General features: G+C 41.9%; 2 protein-coding genes across 5 annotated transcripts in view; both read left to right on the plus strand.

The window, feature by feature from the left end:
* The window catches only part of gstcd (glutathione S-transferase, C-terminal domain containing), an 87,080-nt gene extending 73,134 nt beyond the window's left edge, over positions 1-13,946 (plus strand). The window contains exons 11-12 of the mRNA XM_033625198.2: positions 2,937-3,006; positions 10,021-13,946. Of these exons, the coding sequence (XP_033481089.2) occupies positions 2,937-3,006; positions 10,021-10,178 (228 nt within the window). The 3' untranslated portion in view covers positions 10,179-13,946. The remainder of the gene's footprint in view (positions 1-2,936; positions 3,007-10,020) is intronic.
* A 2,883-nt stretch (positions 13,947-16,829) lies between these two features.
* npnta (nephronectin a) overlaps positions 16,830-23,772 on the plus strand; it is a 74,094-nt gene continuing 67,151 nt past the window's right edge. The window contains exon 1 of one of the 4 annotated variants that reach the window (XM_033624885.2): positions 16,830-17,456. In XM_033624885.2, coding sequence (XP_033480776.1) covers positions 17,386-17,456 — 71 coding nt within the window. In that variant the 5' untranslated portion in view covers positions 16,830-17,385. The remainder of the gene's footprint in view (positions 17,457-23,772) is intronic. The other 3 variants (XM_033624886.2, XM_033624888.2, XM_033624889.2) reach the window with 3 other exon arrangements.

A 23,772-nucleotide genomic window follows, 5' to 3' on the forward strand; every position in this document is an offset into this window, starting at 1 on the left:
GGCAGTTACAATAGGGAGGCTCACACCCTCCCGTCTCTCAGTCCCTTATCGCTCAGCACAGACACGGCACTGTACTCTGGGAGGGCCCAGCCCATGATGATGTATGGGACCTGTCAGTGCCCCTGGGGAGAATCTGTGCAAAAGTTGCTGCAGGTCTTAGCCATGGAAACCTCAAGAGTTGACTTGTCACAACAACGGACCACCTCGAACTTCTTTTCTTTTGTGCACCAGAGGAAACAGATTTTTACAGACGTGCCTTGAGAGGCACAGAAGATTATATATTATTTATGAGACAGTGGGCGATTGCACTGCTCTGTGATAGTGGTGATTTTTCCACTGTTTGTTCAGAAGCCAAGTAAGCAAAAAGAAATCACAGCTGCGTTACTATCCGTCTGGAAATGTGAAGCTACACATGTAGCCACACAGCAGTAGAAATCTATATTCTATTTAAACCAGCAGACACATTATCTGCCACTTTAAACCTGAGCTCTGGATCTTGCCTGCCTCCCCCTATGGCTTTGCTTTCAACAACCACGTTTGGTATTTGCTATTCATTTGGACTCAGGGCATAGAACCCCACTGTTTTCTGTGTCTCTGCTCCCAAGCCCCCAGCCGACGCTTGCAGACATAAAAGCAGCATTACATTGTTTTATAGCAGAACCATAGTTGTCCTTCCTGAACTCGAGTAGTTAAACAGAATGACAGCATGTTGACGAATGGTGTATCGCTGGAATAAAGGGCTAATGGTGTGAGATATTGGTGCTCAGCGCTAACTTTAAGCACCTGCTCCATGGCCTTGCATTCAGCGTCGACCTCGTGGAGTGAGGAATCGAACCAATTAAAGTAGAGGCAAGTTAGAGCTGACTAACCGCTCTCCCCATTCACTCGTTTCATGAACCATGGCGAGGTGAAAACAGGGCAGAAAAACCTGTCCTTTAGTTGGAAATAAATAATCAGACTTAATCTGGCCCTTTTTGTACAGGGCTGATTTTATTGAAAGAATCTTAGAATCTTACACTGTGGTTGACGTAAAACTTACCATGCAAATTAAGTCCTTTGTAATTTTTGTTTCCCCTTTATAACTGGTCTGACATACTGTTAACTTGTCCACAAATGATGTACACAATACAGAGGACTGGTCAATCACTGTTACTCAGTCCAGTGACACTGTAAAGAGACAATTTAGTGAAGCAAGGCTGAGAGTCTACAGCCATGCAAGTGGCGCTGAGAAGCTGTATGCTATTATCAGCATGCTATCACAGTGACATTGCTAACATGCTGATGTTATAGTAGGTAATATTTGCCAGATTCATCGTTGGAGTTAACTTAAACGCCAGAAAAAATGTTTGCATTGTACAGTTCTTCATACCACAGATGCCTTACATTTGTATGTTATGTTTAGTGGATACATTAAAACTTTACATCTCTCAATAATGCTGTTGTGAGGGTGTGGTCAGTTTTAGGCTTAAAAAACGGTTATAGTTAGGGGAAAAAAACATGTTATGACTTAATACACCACATTCAAGGGCTCAAACCCAGCTGGAAACCTCTGTGATTTGTCGGTGACAAACACAGAGGTTCTTTGGCTCAGTTGTAGGGTTGCAGTGGTTTCAAGGTTTATTGTTGTATGAACATTGATGGTTATCATACTGTGAACTTTTGCCCATCTATGGTATTGAAAAAAATGTAACCATATGAAGAATCTCACCTTTGTTTTATTTTATTTATTTTTTTTCAAAATGGAGATTTTTTTACTCATACTTCCCTTAAAAAATAGGCTTCAAGTTTCATTTATAATAAACCGTTTCTTCAACCAAAAAAAAAAAAAAAACTGGAACATGGAAGGGCAGACAGGTGTGTTCTCTCTGCCTTATGCTTTTCACGTAGGCGCGTGGAAGAGGCTTTCTGCCTAGGCCCCAGAACAGAGCCATACCGCCAAATATAATACTGTGCCAAATATAATACTGCAAATGGAAATAAAGTTTTCTTTGACAAAAGTGTTCCTGACTGAACTAGGCGTTCACCAAGGTATTAAATTTGGTCTCCAGTTTGAAACAAGGTTCCTGGTATTTCATCCAGATATATTTTTTTTTATTTTTGTCAAGATATATTTTGCATAAAACCAAAAACGTCAACCTGCTGATGGCACTAGAGGAAAAGTCAAGGGATCACCAGATTCAGTGGGACTCATTCTTTATGGAATATGAATGTCTTCACAAAAATTGTGGCGGTGCATCCAGTAGTAGATACTTCAGTGTGAATCAAAGTGGTGAACTGACCAACCTGGCCATCCCTTGAGCTAAGTTTATTCAGTTTAAGTTTATTCACTTTATTAATCCCTCTGAGGGGAAATTCAATGTTTTCACGCTTGCTAATGTCAATTACACACAGGTCTGAAAGACACACACATGCACAAACAGGACCTATACATGCACAAAGTGGAGAGATGTCAGAGTGAGGGGGCTGCCCTTTGGTCAGGCGCCCCGAGCGGTTGGGGGGTTCGGTGCCTTGCTCAAGGGCACCTTGGCAGTGCCCAGGAGGTGAACTGGCACCTCTCCAGCCACCAGTCCACGCTCCACTTAATAGACTAGGGATCTGCTGATGGGGTTTTCTTACCTCTCATGCTGCCTCTTCCCAGCTCTAAGTGTGCATAAGCAGATGTAGAAAAAAAGTGGATGAACAGATAGAACAAACCCATGCATGCTTGTGTGCATGTGCATGCATAATAGTTTCACTAAATGGCCCATTATAAAAACCAATCTTGTGGAACTCTTTAAATCTCTGCTTGATCTGATTAGTGATTTAGTTGTGATTGCAGTTGTAGGGCTTTAACATGAGGTTTTGAGACTTGACAGATGTCATCCAGAGATTTAGTGGTTGCATTAATTACACCTGCAGTAAACAGATCCTGTACTCATTGTTCACCCTTGTTTCAGGAACACATGATCCTCTGTCGCTTCGCAGACCAAACTGCTGTCCAGCTCCCTCCTGAGAGGCGACTCATAGGTACTGTTTGCGATCTTCTCCTTTTACCTGAACATTCATTTAGTTCTATGGTTTTCTATGGTATTTAATTCAGTGGTATTGTATTGTAATGTATTGTATTTTTTTTTCTATCTGTTAGTTGCATTCAGGAGCTAGACACAAAAAAATGACAGTTGTGACAATTAAATGTGAATTGATTTACCTTTCATATGTCTAGGGCTGGGTATTGGTCCTAGTTACCTTTAAGGCAGTGGTTCCCAACTGGTCCAGCCACAGGGTCCAGATTTCGCTTTAGTCATTAGTTCAAGGTCCACGCACTTACATATATTCAGTGTCATACTTGCTTTTGGCCATGTCAGTGAGCTAGTTTGCTGTCACTGTCAAGTAGCTTTCCGTTAGTCACTCACTCTACAGCAGGAAACGACACTTAAAATTAAAGTGCTGTGATGGAAATTCAGTGTTCTTCACTGTACTAAATTAAAATGTGTTTTCTTTTACAAACTTGACACTTTCATGAGTCACTTGCGGTCCATTCAGAGTGGACCAGTGACCCACTAGTTAGGAACCAATGCTTCAAGGTATTGACCAAAATAACCCAGGACTAAATATTATCTTAACTTCTCCCGTCAAACAAAACTTACTTTCAATCCTATGTATACTCCGATCCAGAAAAACAGACTATGTGTATGGTCTTGCCTGCAATCACCGTATGCGTTCTTTGATTTAATGCAACATGTGATTGGCCCACTACCGCAGCAGCTACAACCCATACAGCCTGTGGTGGTATGAAGGCCAGAGCAGTATATTTGATGGAGCTATTAGTTCAGTGTGCTGAGATGCCACCAAAGCATTGGAAACTACGGCTTTACTACATGCCTTAGTATCTGGTGGTATTTTATGCAATAAAATTCTTCCATTTGCCTGATGAGTATCTAATGAAATTGAAAAAAAAAAAAAAATCAAATAAATTACTCTGTCGGTTTCTGTATCGCTTTAAAGGTACAGTGTGTAGGACTTGGTGGCATCTAGAGGAGAGGTTGCAGAACTGAAACTTCTACTGTGTCGAGCATGTAGGAGAACTATTTTGGTTGACATGAAAACATGAAAGGCCCTGTCTAGAGCCAGTGTTTCATTTGTCCATTCTTGGCTGCTGTACATGGTGGACTCAGTGGGAGGACCTGCTCCATATATAGACATAAACAGCTCTTTCTAAGGTAACGAAAACACAAAAATTCATATTTTCAGGCAATTATACACCAAAGAACATATACTTATTATATTATATCCCTTTTCTGCCAGTATATCCCCCTAAATCCTACACACTGGACCTTTAATCAGTGAGTAATCTTCATGTAAATGCTGATAATCAGCATTAAAATAATCATGGATTAACACTGATGCAGAATCTGCTCTTTGAAACTCAGTGGACTCTCCTCACCCTTCGTGCTGGTTTTTCAAAGCAGCTCCAAACTGAACAATTTGTCACTCGCAGAAAACCTCTACCAAGAAATAATGGTGCTTTCACTGATTTATTATTCAGTTCAGGACCTTTAAATGTTTGAATTTTCTGCTTTTCTGTGTTTTACATAATTGTTAACTGACTGCTTTTGGGTTTTGAACTTGGTCTTACAAATAAGCTTTTTTAAGACATCACCTTGGTCTCTGAGAACAAAAAAAAATTCACATCACAAAAAAGTCTATATTCTGCCAGAGTAACCCCCGACCATGCCAGCTCATAATCCCACTTGTAGTGTCCAGTTTGACTCATGTAGTCCAGTGTGACAGACACCAGCATGGCATATGTGATTTAATTTTTGTCACACCTTAACAGCTGTTCTAGGACATGACAGTGTTTTTATTCGGAAATCTTCTACACTGTGACCTAACTCCACTGCTCCACTTTTCCAAAAGGTCTAGACTTCTGAGGAGTGTGAAAAATGTTAATGCGGGGATTTCTTCAGTGTGACAAAACAGCTGCAGTGAACAGCTGCCAGATCTGCGCTGTCGGATTCAGATGGAAGTGTTTTGTCAGACTGAAACCTTCAGGCCTGTGCTGAAGCTTCACTGTACAGTGTTTCATTATGTTGAGAACTCTCTTCACCCTGATAGTTCTCCAGCTTATCAAAGCTCCCCTCTGAATCTGAGGAGGCTCCCCAGTGCCTCGTCAGTCTGAAGCCCTTTCATATGTACCTGACACCACCTGTCACTGCGTTTCTGCTCTGTATCAGTTAACAGGGCTCAACCTCTCCCACTAACCATGTTTGATCCCATCTCTCCAGAGCCTGCCACTGTGACTGTGACCATCCAGGCAGCATGGGAAACCAAAGCTCACATTTAGTGTGTCTGCCACCTGCTAAACTGCATAATACATTTGAAGTCTGTCTTCAAGGGAAATCCTATGAGAAAAGCGTGATAATCAGCGTAAAGTTGTTGATGTATAATTGGCTTCTGTAGGGTGTAGCCTCAAGTGAATGCTGGGAAATGGACAAAAGACACTAACAAGAGTGCCTACAATATGCAAACCAAGACAGCAGCACTATAAGGAATGCTGTTTGATTGTAGCCTGACTGATGTATTGATCTGCTGATATTGGATTTGACATACAGTACAGGCCAAAAGTTTGGACACACCTTCTCATTCAATGTGTTTTCTTTATTTTCATGACTATTTACATTGTAGATTCTCACTGAAGGCATCAAAACTATGAATGAACACATGTGGAGTTATGTACTTAACAAAAAAAGGTGAAATAACTGAAAACATGTTTTATATTCTAGTTTCTTCAAAATAGCCACCCTTTGCTCTGATTACTGCTTTGCACACTCTTGGCATTCTCTCCATGAGCTTCAAGAGGTAGTCACCTGAAATGGTTTTCCAACAGTCTTGAAGGAGTTCCCAGAGGTGTTTAGCACTTGTTGGCCCCTTTGCCTTCACTCTGCGGTCCAGCTCACCCCAAACCATCTCGATTGGGTTCAGGTCCGGTGACTGTGGAGGCCAGGTCATCTGCCGCAGCACTCCATCACTCTCCTTCTTGGTCAAATAGCCCTTACACAGCCTGGAGGTGTGTTTGGGGTCATTGTCCTGTTGAAAAATAAATGATCGTCCAACTAAACGCAAACCGGATGGGATGGCATGTCGCTGCAGGATGCTGTGGTAGCCATGCTGGTTCAGTGTGCCTTCAATTTTGAATAAATCCCCAACAGTGTCACCAGCAAAACACCCCCACACCATCACACCTCCTCCTTCATGCTTCACAGTGGGAACCAGGCATGTGGAATCCATCCGTTCACCTTTTCTGCGTCTCACAAAAGACACGGCGGTTGGAACCAAAGATCTCAAATTTGGACTCATCAGACCAAAGCACAGATTTCCACTGGTCTAATGTCCATTCCTTGTGTTTCTTGGCCCAAACAAATCTCTTCTGCTTGTTGCCTCTCCTTAGCAGTGGTTTCCTAGCAGCTATTTGACCATGAAGGCCTGATTGGCGCAGTCTCCTCTTAACAGTTGTTCTAGAGATGGGTCTGCTGCCAGAACTCTGTGTGGCATTCATCTGGTCTCTGATCTGAGCTGCTGTTAACTTGCGATTTCTGAGGCTGGTGACTCGGATGAACTTATCCTCAGAAGCAGAGGTGACTCTTGGTCTTCCTTTCCTGGGTCGGTCCTCATGTGTGCCAGTTTTGTTGTAGCGCTTGATGGTTTTTGCGACTCCACTTGGGGACACATTTAAAGTTTTTGCAATTTTCCGGACTGACTGACCTTCATTTCTTAAAGTAATGATGGCCACTCGTTTTTCTTTAGTTAGCTGATTGGTTCTTGCCATAATATGAATTTTAACAGTTGCCCAATAGGGCTGTCGGCTGTGTATTAACCTGACTTCTGCACAACACAACTGATGGTCCCAACCCCATTGATAAAGCAAGAAATTCCACTAATTAACCCTGATAAGGCACACCTGTGAAGTGGAAACCATTTCAGGTGACTACCTCTTGAAGCTCATGGAGAGAATGCCAAGAGTGTGCAAAGCAGTAATCAGAGCAAAGGGTGGCTATTTTGAAGAAACTAGAATATAAAACATGTTTTCAGTTATTTCACCTTTTTTTGTTAAGTACATAACTCCACATGTGTTCATTCATAGTTTTGATGCCTTCAGTGAGAATCTACAATGTAAATAGTCATGAAAATAAAGAAAACGCATTGAATGAGAAGGTGTGTCCAAACTTTTGGCCTGTACTGTACACATTTATTCATTGAGTTTCCATAACTGATTATCCTGGTAGAGGTCACAGGGGTACTGGAGCCTATCCCAGCTGACATTGGGCGAGAGGCGGGTACACCCTGGACAGGTCACCAGACTATCACAGGGCTGACACATAAGGCCCGTTTCCACTGAAGAAGTTCCTGGTACTATTTGGAGGGCAGGAACTTTACAGGAATGTCCTCTTGCTCTGCCCTCTCAACCGCCGTGTCTCCACTGAGAGGCCGGAGTAGGAGGAAGGTTCCTGCAAAGTTACCGGGCTCTGGATGTGACATAATCGTTGCGCGTCTGCTGAGTTTTAAAATTGCCGGCTATTTTGTCACTTTCTGTTGACGTCAGATCCCGCCTTGAGTATATCCAATCAGCACCAAGTAAACCCCAAGCCCCACCCAGGAGTTTTCCGGGCCGTCCTGAGTACCTACTCCAAGGCAGGGACTTGTTTAGCCCCTGTAAAAGTTCCGGAACTCTGTCCTTCGGGGGTGGTTCCTGCGGTGGAGAAACGCACCAATGGCCCCGGCCCCGTAAAATTACCCCGAAGTTCCTGCGCTGGAAACGGGCCTATTGAGATAGACAACCATTCATGCTCACATTCACACCTATGGCCAATTTAGAGTCTCCAATTAACCTGCATGTCTTTGGACTGTGGGAGGAGGCCGGAGTACCTGGAGAAAACCCAAGCTAACAAGGACAGAACATGCAAACTCCACACAGAAGGGCTCCCCCACCCTGGCGTTGAACCTGGAACCCTCTTGATATGAGGTGACAGTACTTACCACTGCACCACCTAGCAATATACAGTTGGGTTTTGTAACATCATTCTTCCAAAACATATTCCCTCATTTGGTGTTTTGATGATGGTGGTGCAGAGCGCTGTCTGACTTGGTCCAAAATCTCCCCTATCTAGTGACTGAGAAGGACATATCGTATGATTTACATCAGTTTCATTGTCATCAGAATGTTCGGTGAACCCTCCCGTTCCCTGTGGATGGGGATATTGTCATCCTGGGAGAGACGACACATCATGTCTCCTCAAAAGACAGAGTCGCTTTGATCTTTTCCTCTGTCGTTTTGTTCCAAAATCAAAGTCAGCCATGCCTGCTCTGCACTTTGACACATGGCCAAAATAAATCATGCAGTACATGTGTGTGGCCACTCAATTATTCAGATTTTTACTTTTTAATTTGCTGCCTGACTGTTGGAAGATATGCCAACAACACATTGGGGTTTCATAGATTGCATTTTTTATTTATGTATACAACATTTTTTGAGATATTTGTATTTTTAGTTTATTTTATACAATCCTTCAATTTTACCACAGTTTACTGCTCAACTTCAACTATAAACAATCCTGCAAAATACACTAATAACCTAATTAGAGAAATCTTTGCCAAGCATGTATCTCTGTTCCATATATATACATTTTTTAAAACATTAATTTAATAATCAACAGGAAGGCAATCCAGGCACTCTGAAAAAGAGGCCATCACATGACTCATACAATGGCATGACAGGTGAAACAAATAGACAATAATGAAAAATAACATGTTCATTAAAAAAAACCCCACAGTGACATGAGATAAGATACCCAGAAAAAAACACATTTAAATATATACACACCTATCTTAACCCATAGGCTGTGAGAAAAATGGCAAAGCGTGTAAAGAATAATGACAAATCACTAAAACTTGTGAAGTCTGTATCCTCATTGAGACTAGTATACCTTAAAGCAACCAGTGGATGGATCCAAAAAGCTTCCCTTCTGTCAACCCCCCTGACCAAAAGTTTATTGTGTTCAATGCCCTCTATGCGTAAAAGGGAGCAGCATGAAATTCACTGAAATGATTTTTTGTTCTAATGGCATATTTATTGGGTGGCACGATGGTGCAATGGTTAGCACTGTCGCCTCGCAGCAAGAGCATGTTCTCCCCATGTCAGTGTGGGTTTTCTCTGGGTACTCTGGCTTCCTCCCACAGTCCAAAGATGGTTAATTGGTGACTTTTTGGCAGTAGGTGTAAATGTGAGCATAAACGTTATCTGTCTCTAGGTGTCAGCCCTGCCATAGCCTGCAATCTGTCCAGAATGTACCTTGCCTCTCACCCAGTGTCAGCTGGGATAGACTCCATATCAGTTAATAATGCTAAAAAGAAATATTTAATGTCTGAATATCAAAATCTGTTTTTTATTAGTCTAAAATATCATCATTGCATCGGCTTAAATGTGTACTATGCAGGATTTTTGTAGAAGACAATGTATAGTCTCACACAAAAGTAATGTCTTTTAATCAGCACCTATGACCCGCAAGAGGTGTGTGGCGGTGTATTTATCTGCAGAGCCTCTGCCCTCTGCTTGTATTTCCTTATTTTCATTACAACGTTCCTGAGCACAGCGCACAGATAAGGTCAGGACTTTATAAACAGGTAGCAACCAAGCTGTCTACGAAAATTGTGAACACAGAGTAAAAGAAACAGGACTTTAGCAAAGCGAAACACCAAGAGCACAAAGCTAGGGTTGGCTGTCATTAGCAACAGACAGTTTCTGCAAAGTGTACCTTTAAATACCCAACACCGGTCAGGCTTTACTTATAATGTTCTTTTAAGTTATGGAAACTTTTAAGGCTGTGATTTACTGTCAATATGGATTGCCTCACGTTATAAAGTAAAAGGATTCCTGTTATTCTGCCCACACAAATGTCTCTTTCTTAAGTAAATGCTTAAAACCAGCATTTTTGTTTTGTTTTTGGAGGTTAAAATGCAATATTCTTTCTCTTTCTATCACTGCAGGTAAACAGTGTATGGGCCTGGTAGACTTGGACCGCTCGTGGGCAGCAGAGACTCATGGGTATTCGGTGCGGGTGATGACTATGGAGCCTGAAAGCTGTTCACCAAAGAACAACATGCTGGTGGGAAAGCCTCTGCACACGAGTGGACTGGAAGTCTGAGCTAACCAAGTGGAAGCGCTGGCGCATAATTAGGACTTCAAGTGCTGGTGTACAGCAGAGCATCTTCACTGTAGTCAGGGTTTGATAAAGCACCAGGCCTGTGTGGCTCCTGGCTGTGTCATCATGGTGCTGAGAATACAACTATTTTTTACCCTCCTTCTATGTTTTCTTCTTCTTTTTTTATATGGCCTTGAAAAATAAGACATTCTTACTCTCATTATTTCTGGACTAGCAAAAGTCATCTTCTCAAATCTTCAGACTAAAGGTAAAAGCAATAGTGCCGTGATTTTTAATGTGATCAACGTGTGGAAGAGGGCTCCGCGAGAGCTGCTCCTCTCCCTTGTTAAATGCGTTCAATTATTGGACGCTTAGTTGTAGTAAAAGCTCGAAGTCTCTCACCAACTGCTACGTTGCGTTTGTGTCTTTGCCTAAACTGTGTGATCAAGCTGTCAGCGTAAACAGAAGCAGCAGGAATTACACACCCACATTGCGAATTAAGAACAGCATACTTCCACATGCTGTTTTTGCAAATAGTCTGTATACGGCCTTCTGTGATAGAACTCTGCAGTCAGCTCCCTCTGTTGCCAGGTATTAGGAGAAGAAAGGGAAATTTGGCACTTAAAAGTCATCTGCACTTAAAGATCAGATGTGGAATTACCATCATCTACCTCTCCTGTGCATGTGTGTGTGTTTGTGAGGGACTGGCAGAGAGAGAGATTGGGATATAGAAAGAGGGGAATTGGATTGAAACTCATATCATATCAGGTGAAATATAGCATTTGTCATGGTTCTACAGAGAAACTGATTATTCCTCATAAAGAATGAATGTGAATATGGTATGCATGTCGTAATACGTTCAGCAGCAATGAATATTTTATGATGCTGGGGAAAAGGTCAGTGTGCTTGATTAGATGCGCACTATTCAGAGCCTAGTAGCCGAGAGTCACACAATGCGCTCCGTATTTCCAATCCTGTAGACTTTAGACACACTGTAGCCCACTAAGCTTTCATTCTTCCAGGTGAAACCGGTCATCTGTTTCCCTGAAAAATCCTGTGTTGTCACTTTTGACAGAGCGTCGCCGCTGCTTGAGAAATCAGGGGAGGTAGCCACAGAGCCAGTTTTCCCGTTCATTCCAAAAGGATAGGCGAGAGAGAGAGGCGGAGGCTTTTCCAGCGTGGAGCTCATCTGAATTCAGTCAGCAGAGTCAATCTATCCCGAGGTGAATGGCCAGACACAGCTCCTTCCAAGGACTGGAATTATTTCAAAAGGAGATGTCTGACTCCCTGTTCATGTTTGTGGCTCTGCACAAGTGCACATTACAGAAATTCATATAGGCACAAAGGACACGAGAGAGAGAGTAGGTGGCGCTACTTAAAGCTCGTATAGGAGATGGAATACAAAGGTGTGAAGTGGGTCGATTGAACCCAAACACTTGAAGCTGGAAGGTGGCTAAACAAGATTATTTGTTTAGACAAAATAGGCAAGATGTCTGAGCTCATTTCTGTGTAAGTGCACAGCATTTCTTTACTAATGGTAATGATACACTGAGCTGAATGCTTTTTTTTAAATGTGTATTTAACTGATTGGCCTCATTACAAAAGTTAACAAGATGTGAGCTGAACCTGAAACAAATGATTTATTAAAAGTTTTTTTTTTTTTTTTTTCAACAAAAGGAACCTGTGATTAATTAAATCAAATGTAATTGCATATGTAAAGGAGCAGTGTGCGGGATGTAGTGGCATCTAATTTATATACTTTATTAATCCCCTGAGGGGAAATTCAGTGTTTTCACTCTTTTTGTCATCAACACACAGGTGTGAAAGACACACACATGCACAAACAGGACCTATACATGCACAAAGTGGAGAGATGTCAGAGTGAGGGGGGTGCCCTTTGGTCAGGTGCCCCGAGCGGCTGGGGGGTTCGGTGCCGCTGCTCAGGGGCACCTCGGCAGTGCCCAGGAGGTGAACTGGCACCTCTTCAGCCACCAGTCCACGCTGCATATTTGGTCCAGATGGGGACTCGAACAGGCAACCCTCTGGTTCCCAACCCAAGTCCCTATAGACTGAGCTATTGCCGCCCCCTAGCGGTGAGGACTGCAGATTGCAGCCAGCTGAAACTTCTCCCATGTGCCAAGCGTGAACTCTCGGTTAGGATCTCCTCAGTGTCCATTGTTCGGAAGGTTTTTACCAGTGTGCTGTCCCTCTCCAAAACTATCGGACCGAGGGTATATAATTGGTAAACATCCTTAAAAAAGCAAGTTTACGTGACAAATCAGTGTTTCTCCAATGCTGTTTGGCTAGTCACATACGGGCCACTAGCCAAGCACCTGCCACTGTGTGCTCTTGTATTTTCTCTGATAACTGAAGATCCAGACTTTCAGGAGGTTTTTTCCTGTAGCAGAATTATCTGTAGAAGTCTCTGCCTCTCCAAAACAAACAGACCCGGTGATTTAAAATGGTAAAAACGCTGAATAAAGCAATTTCACATTTAAAAAAATCAATGTTTTTCTAGCGCTCTCGTTGCAGAGGAGCTGCTAATTAAGGTGGCTAACAAAAATGTAAATGGCCCTATCTTGAGCCAGTGTTTGGATTGTCCGTTCTGGGCTACTGTACAAACAAGGATATCTCTGAAGACAAAAACCAGCTACCTATGTCGGTATAAACGACTCATTCTAAGGTAATAAAAACACAATTATTCTTATTTTCAGCTGATTATACACTAAAAAAATACTTATTATATTAAAGTCTGCCAATATTTTCCCTTAAATCCTACACACTTGACCTTTAAAGGAACAGTGTATGGGATTTAGTGGCATCTAGTGGTGATAATTACACATTGCATCCAGCTGAAACTTTTCCCAGCTAGGACTCCTTCAGTGTTCATTGTCCTGGAGGGTTTCACCAGGAGCTGAATTATCCACAGAGGTCTCTTGCTCTCCAAATCAAACACACCAGATGATCTAAATTGGTAAGACTGAATAAAGCAGTTTCGCATTATAAATTATTGTTTTTCTAATTTTGTGTGGCTCGTTGTGGAGGGGCTGCTAACTACGATGGCTGACACGATAATGCAAATGGCCCTATCTAGAGCCAGTGCTGGTTTGTCCATTCTGGGCTACTGTAGGTAACAGAAATACAAGGATTATTTTCAGGTTATTATACACAGAAAATATACATATTAAATGTCTCCCAATATCCCTCTAAACCCTACACCCTGGACCTTTAATGTGAGAGTAATCTTTATGTAAATGCTGATATTTGGCATTAAAATAATCATTAACACTGATGTAAAACTTAGTGGACTCTCCTCACCATTCATGCCTGTTTTCAAAAGCAGCTCCGAAACGGAACAATTTGTTGCTGCAGCAAACCTCCACCAGCAAATAATGGCTCTCTCATTGTTTTATTAACTTCATGATTACTTGTAATTAAAATTCAGCTGATCTTGGTTTTCCACTTCATTACACTGGCAGCGTATGTGGCTGTTTGTCTGCAACAGTTCGCTGCTCCATATTTGGGGTCTCTCTCCCTGTTGGCATGATGTTTCCCTTTTGACAAACAGTGACCTTGTTTATGTGTTTGGTTACTATAACAGGCAGTGATGTAGAGTACAAGCCCAGATGGAATAGATACAAGGGGCCTCCGCTGCCCTTTCAATTATCTCAAATATCATGTTTTTACTGTGTATTTACCATTTTAACTTGCATTACCAACAATGATTCATTTCACTTGTGTATTTTTTCTAATAAACAACGTTGAGCATAATTATAGAAGTCTGGAATAACAACAAATTATTATTCACACGTTTCCTCTTTGGTTGCCTGGAGCTGCTGCAGCTGCTGCTATTGTTTGCACCCTAATAATGTTGTAAACTATTCCCCAATGCTTCTCATCACATCTGCTGTCACCTTGTATACCCCCAGTTTAGAATCCCCATACTTATATTCTTTTTTTTTTGGTAATTATTTCCTACTTGAGTCTGCTGTATCATTGTCTGCTCAGAATGTAACGTAATGACTCATTTCCTCCATGTATTCACCCAAATCACAAAAAAATAATAATATATATTTTTTAATTCATCCCTGATGGTTGACAGCATCTGTTGTGGTTAATCCAGGGTAATCAAGACATAAAGGCGCACAGACTGACCAATCATAACGTAGCATCAGGTCGGCTCAGACCAGGGTCCAACAACACAGCTGTGCTCCAGATTTTCCTTCAGATTTCCTTCATTTTCAGGCTGGTTTTGTGGATTTGGAGCTAAATGTTGTGCCTGGGGCACGTCGTGTATTAATGATACTCATTACCTGGAGAGGTTGGAAAAAGATATACGTTTCAAAACCCTGTTCCAAAACCAAAATCAGACCCTGAAAAGTGTAGGGTTAGCTAGCTAGCTACTGAAGATATAGCCTACTGAATGTATACACATGCTGCTTTTGCTTTGTAATGATTATAACAGTAAAAAAAACAGACCAACCCTGCTGTACAGGAACCAGTGAAGGGAAGCAGGGAAGCTTTGCTGATTTGAACCAGCTGTGTGTCATCGCAGTGTGCGCAGATGAACACTGTTTGTCTTCCCCCGGAGCTCCCCAGCAGTCCAGCGGCAGAGATCCAACTGCTTGAGGTGGCACGGGGGCGAAGCCAAACACTGTTCATCTGCACACACTGTGATGCCACACAGCTGGTTCAATATCAGCAAAGTTTTCCTTTATATTCATTGTCTTGTGTGGCGATCAGCGGTGATGTGGTGGTTCACTTTTACACTGTGATCTGTAGCCTATAGTTCGGCTTTAGCTTCTAACTATCTTTGTCTTTTTAACCTGTTGTTGCTGCTGAGTCAGTTTGACATCCTGGATATATCCTTCAAACACAGACTGTAGACCCCTCTGTTTCCAGCTGTGATAATATCTCTTCAGGGAGTGCAGTTAGTTACAGTGTGGGCTCCATGCTTGCTCCGACAGCTTATCGGACCATCGTGAAGGGCCGGGGCTTAGTGAATGGTCAGTTTCTTTATAATGTCTTCAGACATTTCCTGGAATGAACCATAAAATATGACGGTAATAATTAGTAAAATACTGTATATTCAGTGGTTAATTGATGCTCCTTCCAATTACTTAATTTAAATTAAATTTTAATAAGGAGTCTCGGTACAAAGCAGGTGAGCTAATCATGCAAAAAATCTGAAATTTGCCAACAAACACTTCAACATATACAATCTAAGAGAATTTGTTTGCAATAATAATTGAAGTGATTATTTGGGGTTAAATGGAGCTGCTCCAAACTAAAATAACTTTGTCTTAGAGGTGAGCATCTCCAAACTTCACAAGGTAAAACTGAAAAACTGAAGAAAGAAACTGTGTTAACTTTGAAGAGTTGGTGACCGGGCTGCCTTGAAATGTAAAGTGGACTAATTTTGAGAGGACAAGTTCAGCTAATTTTATAATGATTGAACTTTTGTTCTCAAATTTAAAAAAAAAAAAAAAAAAAAAAAAAAGATATAGTTTCTTTAAACAGTGTTTTCATAGCTAGATACCACTCGAGATTAGTGAGTCAATATGTGCTTTTGTGTTTTGGGTGTACTGTCCTTCAAAGTTTCATAAGATCAATCTTAGTTCTCCACAACATACCAATATTATTGATAATGTGGCATATCTTGGCAGATCTACACAACCCATAACTATTTCTTAAATGTAATAAATCATCATGGAATCACATTGTTACAGTCCAGTCATAAAAACGTGATTAATAGTGTAATTATACGCAACTGGCGTTTCTCCGATCACTTGCTTCTAGAGATGTTAAACCTCTGTGCTGCTGCATGGATTTATTATCAGATCGCTGACAGGGCGTAACAAGGCAACAGTGCCATGTATCAAAAGACGACGCTGACTGTGAACAACCAGCAGTAATCATATCAAACCTTCATTTCATCCATCTCCTGCTCCATTACGGAAAATGATGGCGTTTAGTTACCCTGTCATTTCCTTTTTTCCCCTCCTCACCCCTACCCCACACTCTTGCTATTGAGAATTATTTTATTGACTGACTTCTCTGATTCTGAAGTCTGAAAATGAGGCAGACCTTTATTATTCTGCCCCCCAGACAGGAAGTGCAATTCACCAGACTTTGAATATGAAGTGCTGCCTTTGAGTCAGGCAGGAGATAATTACTCTGATAGAATCAGACCTAGCCTCATGTTGGAGAATGAGCATTATAAAGACCAAGCAATTTCATGTATGGTGTGCATCCAGTGTTCAAGATGTTGTACAAAGGGTGATGAAGAAATTGCATTCAAGAGAGACAGCAGTTTGCACCTTCTTAAATAGACAAAATATCTGACACAAAGCAGAGACACAATCTGAAGCTGGGATTGTTCATGCCAAAAAAAATATTTCAGTCAAGCCCCCTCACATCACTTGTGTTTTTATTTACCATAATTACAGGTGCAGTAAAAGCCTTTCTATTCACCAAGCACTCTGGAAACAGTGTCAAACCACTCATTTAGTATTTTGTGCTGCTTATCTTTTCGTCCTCTCCAAATTCAGCCCCAGTAATTTCCAACCGTATTGTCTTTACTGCGTGAGCAACATCTACCTGGGTGGGCGATGCACCTGCGTGTCTCAGCAGGCTACGCAATTAATTAAGGCATTTCCAAAGCATGCGCGGCACGGAGCTGCATCTGGAGCCTCTTCCTCTGGGCTGTGCGGGTCATTATGTTACATGTAAACTCCCACACGTGCGGCTGGGTGGATATCCGCGGTGTTCTGACCGCTGGTTATTTAAAAGACGGGAGAGACGAGGTCTGACTGCAGCGGGTGCTGTTGTTGGTCGGAGAGCCCGCTGACTGAACTTGTGAGGAGAGGAGGAGAGAGGGAGCTGTGCGCTCTCTTCCCGGCAGAGTGCGTCCCGCTCCGCACACACACATATACACATCCACACACGCACACACACACACACATACACACACATCGGGGTCACTCTACTTTCAGGCAGCGGACTGGTTTCCACTCCCGCACCTCCTGAATATCGCACATGAACAGTCTGAAGGACGTCAGCAGACATTTCCTACCTGTGCGCCTTCAGCGTGCGTCACAGAAACTCTGCTGTTTCTTCGTGTTAATTGTTTCCTCCGCGGTTTCCCATCCGGTGATTTTGGATTACGGAGAATAACAAGCGGCGTGGAGCGCGTAACTCTCCGCAAATCATGGATTTATGGATAAAGTTGATGTTGTTGTGCAGCTGCTGCTTTGGAGCAAGTGCAGACTTTGATGGCAGGTAAGGGCGCATGGTTCACATTGTCTGCTAGAGCCGATGTTTTTGTGCAATAACTGGTTTTCACTAAAAGCGTGCATCACAGTTCAGTCCATTTACAGGCTGTTTCTGCAAAAACTGCGCCTTTGGTAGCGCTTGTTGGAATCGCAGGCATTATTTTTAAGATGTCCAAACTGCGAGGCTCATTTTACATGTGAGTGAAAACATGTTGCTCCCGTGAAATTATGTGCACCCTGTGAGTACTGATGTGTGGTGCTGGCGAATCAACCTAACTTTTATTCTGATGAAAACACTAATAATCCAAGTGCATCCAAGCCTGCGCCTCGGAGCACGAACATCCTGCTGTAGTAGGCAGGGTTCACGTGCAAAAGAAACACACCAAGCGGTTCTTGTCTTGTGCAGATATCAGGCAGATTATAAAGTGATGTGACAGCACATTGCCCGGTGCTTCATGTTCAAACACGAATCAGATGAAGTATGTGAAGACAGAGGAGTGGAGACGTGCCAGACCCCAAAGAATGCATGTGTCCGAGATATCGATCTGCCTATAGGTGCATCTGAGTTAATGAGCATGATTGATGCTTTTTTTCTGTCTCTGTCTGTCTCTCTTTTACAACCATGCATCAAACCAAGTTGTAATTTAGGTGTAAAAAAATTCTTTGAAGCAAGTAGATGAAAAGCATCTTTCCAGATTGTTTGTGCAAAGTAATGACACCAGACATGGTAATTGGCAAAATGCTCTGTTCCCTTTTTTGCTTTCACAGTTTAAAGAGGTGTGTTAAATCGACACTATATTTCATCTCTTATTGTGTGCCATATTGAGGTGGATTTCTCGAGCTCAGAATAAAATTGGACTGAAGACCATCCAAACAGTGAGAGTTACACAAACAGAGCCCTTACTGCCAAATTCCCTACATCTCCAACAGAGAATGCAGCCAAGTATTGTACTTTATTTTTCCTCATGTATCTCTGTCAGACAGGCTCAGCCCCAAAGCAGGATCCTCTCTCATGTTTCACTTTTTCAAATGAATGGAAAAAAACTTTTTGAAGATTATTGGAGGTAATTGTTATTGAAATACCGTGCACACATTTCAAAGAGTCCCTTTCAGACTGACTGCCATTCCACCTGCTTGTTGATAGACTTTGACATCTGGAGGTATATAGCCTTTTTCCCCCTCCTCGGCTCTTTCAATTCAGTTTTCTGCTGCTGTGTTCAAAAGTATTTCAAAAGGAAGCGATTTGGATATCAAAGGTTTCAGCAAGAAGTAACAGTGTGTGAGAGAGAACAGAGGAGAGGGCAGAATAGTATAGAACATTTAAATAAAGCATTTGCAAGTGCATACAATGTTTTTGTTGTTCAGGACTTTGTATTTTCTTAATCTGCATGGCTAATGTGTGTGTGACAGGCCGTGGTCTGATGAGATGTGTAGGGCTTTAACTTTTATTTCACGCTTGCCTTTGTGTAATGATCATTTACTTTAACCTCGCAGCAGCAGCATATTGTACATTATTAACATCCCTGCTGATGGAGTGCCTTGTCACCATGGCCATAATTTGCCAATTTTTATGGGTATAAACTTTCCCGGGCCCGAGTCTCTGCCTCAATATTAATTCATTGAGAGAATATCCCCCGAGACAGAGCACAAGCAAAAAAGCCATTTATTACCTGGTCTCTCTCACTTATTGCCTTTTAGAGAGCGTTCCTAACAGGCTTATCCATCTAGTCCTGAAGGGTCCTTCACGGGCATCATTGGCAAGATCATTTTGTTCTCCCATAGCTGCACATAATGTGCTTACCTGCAAATCTGTTGCTAAAAACACTGTGTGTTGTTGTTGCCACTCTTTATTCCACCCAAGGATTCAGTGGAAACGATGGCCGACTTCCTGTCATGTAACATAGAGGCCTGAATGTAAGGCAGCACATACAGTAGAGGATATTCTTCCCTGGTGATGTCACTAAATTGTTAAGTGCAACGCAGCCAAGCAGCACATACCAGACCTCCTCAGTAATAATCCAAAGCCGTGGACTGTTGCCAGGTTATGTTGGCGTTGTAATACCAGACCCACATTTGGGCTTTCAGGGGTTGAGAATGAGTGCGAAAACACTGTTCAAGTCACATTTTATGGGCAGCCCAACAGTGTGAAGTAAAAAATAATGCATTTTATAGTTTCCTCAGTGTTCATCATCAAGCTTATGTCAAGGTAATAATGAAGAAGGGACATCTTTACGAGGAGTCACAGAGGAGATTTAAAGTGTAACCTTGCCTTGTGTTTTCTTAGAGAGAACAATCAGTGAAGTCAGACTCCTCTGACTGACAGCTCAGTGAGAAACATGCATTCAAGTGCTGTACTTCAGTAAACAAGACACATATCCAGGCCCCAATGGAAAAGTCAGTATACAAACAGCACTTCAGGTTACGACTGAACATAACTTCTCTCACTGCTATTTTGTTGTCATTTTTACTGAGCAGACAGGACAGCTCGGGAGTAAGTGGAAACATTACAATGTATTGTAGTGCTACTTGGACAATGACGCCTCCTACTGCCACTCAGTCATGTAATGTAAAGTATGTTGTCGTTTAAATATACTGACACAGACATTATGTTGCTCCAGAGGGGGGAAAGCAACAGTTGCAGGAAGGTCAGGTGGCTCGTTGCCAGAGTCTGCTTCACAATACACTCTGTTACCAGATACTTGTGCATTGCAATGCAATTCAGCAGTCGTGTGATAAATACTAGATTTGTATAGCAGCAATTATTGCTAACGCTGAACCAGAGTTGATTATGTTGTAATTTGTGAGGCTGTGAAATGAAAACACCGCTGAAGTCAGGACGGAAGAGACACCGCCCGTCTCCTGCTGATTCTCAGGATACATCTAGACGTACTTAGAAATGTTTCATTCCATTTACAAGAAAACATCCAATAAGCACTTGTATTGCAACACTCAACAGGCTCTTAGCAGTTTGTTTAGAAAGAGTGCACTTAGAATTGTTAACAGCATCTACCTCGTGTTCCTACAAAGGTTGCATGCACTTATCGTAAGTCACTGAAGACGAAAAGACCTGCAAAGCAATATAACATAGTGTGAAAAAGAAAAGTAAAGGTATTGCATTGTGTTGTAAGGTGTTTTCAACATTTTCCCTCTCTATAGATGTGAGTGAGGTGGACATCTTTCAGTATGGTGCTCTGTTGAAGTGTGCAGCCTTGAAATTGCCACAGAATTGAGCCGACACACATACTCCGACATCACAAGTATCAACACGGACATTTTTTGTAGTGTTTATTGCAGGGCCATTGTTTTGCATCGCCTTACATCATACTAGGTGTTTTTATTTTTCTGGCCACTCAGTGAATACCTTCCACTATGTCTGCGTTGTGTAGAAAAGCATTTTCTTAATAGGCCAGCTGATTACTCAGTTTAAATCCCACACAGTGCTGTGTGCTAATGTGATAGACTTGGCAGTCTGCTTGCGGATATGGCAGCCCGTGCAGCCGAGGTGCTTCATTAAGACACCAGACACCTTATGACTCCACAAGCTCATGCCTTCAGCTGAGCCCAGCAGGTCCGAGCAAGTCTTTCACACCGAGGCGCTACAAATGCAGCAATCAACATCTATGGGTGTTTGTGAGAGAAATCCGTTACGGTTTGCATGCTTTAGTATGGATTCATGGATGGATGATGGATAGATAGATTAAATTATATACCTTCACGGTCCCAATTATCACGCTACACTCCACACTGCTCCTCTGAGCGATGGACTGACTACTTCTCACTGTCAGGCAGGGGAGATCGGCCAGCTCTGTATCCATTAGTAAAACAATGGAAGAAGGATGGCATCCCCATAGTGAATATCATCCTCTCAGGTTCTCCTGGATGAACCTTGTCTGATAGTGAGTGCTTGAGAAGAGGTGTCACACGGCATGCGTGAAGGGTAATAATTATCTGCTTGAGTTCCTTCAAGGCTTAGTGTAATTTAGGATCATTATTCAGAGCCCCAGGGTAATAAATACAGGTATTATGCTCAAGTCCATTTGATATGCCAGCTTTCTGTTCTGTAGAATATCACTGGGGACAAGATGTATTAGAAAAAAAAGCTCTTCTTTTTTTGTGCAGTGTCACCGCACTCCCATTGTTGATTGAGGTTTGTCATAATTTTTAAGCCACAGATGTTGTAAGAAATCAAAAATATGCATTCACACTGGCTGCGGTGTTGGTGTGATGAATTGGTATGCTGGCGAATTGTATTAAACCCCCAGTTTCAAGTTCAGAGCGCGTTACGGTGCACAACTGCCTCCGGCTAAATTCAGCTTGAAGAGAGGACTGTGAGACGCAGTGAGAACATGAAACTGGATTCCTGATTCACTATGCGCATGTGTATTTATATATATATATATATATATGTGTGTGTGTGTGTGTGTGTATGTGTAGGAGAAAGCATGAGAGGAAAATATTTGATTCAGTAATCCAGGACCTGTTGCATCTCATGCGCTTACTGTCTCCTTAACGCTCCCACAGCCCCTAGCAGACCTGCCAGACGCCTCTCGCCCACCATCCACTGGGAGCCCTGTAGGATTTCAAACTCTGCTTCCTTGTTTAAAGTCTGAGCTCAGAGTCAAATGCCATGCCCTTATGATCCTGACATGTCAAAAAAAACGTATTACAAAACTTTATTTTTGTTAAACTCCTCGGGGCAAACAAAATACCAGCTCCACCACATTATCACTTCCTGCTACTGGAAGAAGTAAAAATTCAGTTGTCAAAATAAACTACTGACTTTTTCTCAGTTGATTGTTATGGCTACCTCATCTGTCTGTTGCATTTCATCAAACTTAATCTCTTTTGGACATCGATTTACAAAGAATAGGGCTGCAGCTGATGGTTATTTTCAGTATTGTTTAATCTGCCTGTTATTTTCTCAAGTTGTGGTTTTGGTCTTCAAAAAGTCAGAAAATAGAAAAAGAGACAGACTGACATTTACAAATTGCTTGTTTTGTCAGACCAACAGTCAAAAATCCCAATATATTAAATTTACCATTATGAGAAAAAATAAATAAATAAATCGGGACCTCCTTGAAAATGAAATGGCACATCTCAACGGTTTTTATCCTATCAAATAGAATTGAAACACACAGAGGACCAAGAGAACCAGTGAATATTCACATTTTGAACAGTAGGAGCCAGTTAGTTTTTGGCTCTTAAGTGACGGACAAAATAACGGGAATACCAATTGAGGACATTTCCATCACATATCTTTCAAGTACCAAAGTCACACAAGATGACTAAGTTGGCCGGTGATATGAAGTTGAAGCTAATTAGTTGTTAGACTGTATCAGCTCTCTAAACAACATCTGGCAATCAACGCCGTCAGATGTGATTTTCAAAGCAGCTCGTGGAAACATAAAGACTTCCAAAGTGGCTGGAAGAGCTGGCAGAATAACAAGCCAGAGTCACACAATTTGCTGATTTGTTGAATCAATTCAAATTCAAATCAAAGAATCAATTTGACGGAGAGATCAAGAAACTAGACTGGTGCTATGGCAGAGTTTCTGGTATTCAAAAAGAGATTTCAGTCGAGGCCATTACAGCACAAAGATGGGCTGCAGGTTCCACACACTGACTGTACATAAAGATGGACGACATGTCTACACTTCCTCGAACCGTACAAAAATGAAGCCAAAATATCCAGGATATGGCAGAGTCTGCGCAGCAGTGATCTCCGTGGTATTGAGATCCCATCCTTACACCTGTCCGACCAATTGCAAGCAGCACTGTTGATTGTGAGCACACCAAATGCTGTCAGTCCAACGTCAACCCCCCTTTTTAGCAGCATCAAATGATTAATTTAAACCAAACTTGAATATATCTCAGTGTGATAAGAACTACCTAAAATGGCAGAGATCATCTTTGGGAAAAATTTGACATGTGCCTTGATTTTTTTAGTTTGGCCCATTTCCCATTTGCTAACATGCCAGCCACCAAGGGGCAATGGAAATGTTTTGAGCTTTTGAGGTAGCTGTAATGTTGTTCGTGTTAATTATACAGTCTGCAGTCCTGAGCAACAAGGTGCAGAAGCATTCAATGATCATTGGAAAGCCTGCATGTGAATCCGCTAATAAATGGACTTCAGTTACCAGCAACTGTCTGAAGACGCTAATAATGTCACTGTAACTTCATGTGGCTGTTAGCACTGATCTTTGTGAATAGAACAGTTTTCCATAGAAAGTGGCCATTTCTGCACCAAATGTATGAATATTACCAAGTTTAATTACCTGCAAAAATAACAGGAGCTCTGAGGAGCTATTTTCCTGACAGTACAG

This window comes from Epinephelus lanceolatus, chromosome 3, assembly GCF_041903045.1.
Source record: "Epinephelus lanceolatus isolate andai-2023 chromosome 3, ASM4190304v1, whole genome shotgun sequence".
NCBI classification, from domain to species: domain Eukaryota; kingdom Metazoa; phylum Chordata; class Actinopteri; order Perciformes; family Serranidae; genus Epinephelus; species Epinephelus lanceolatus.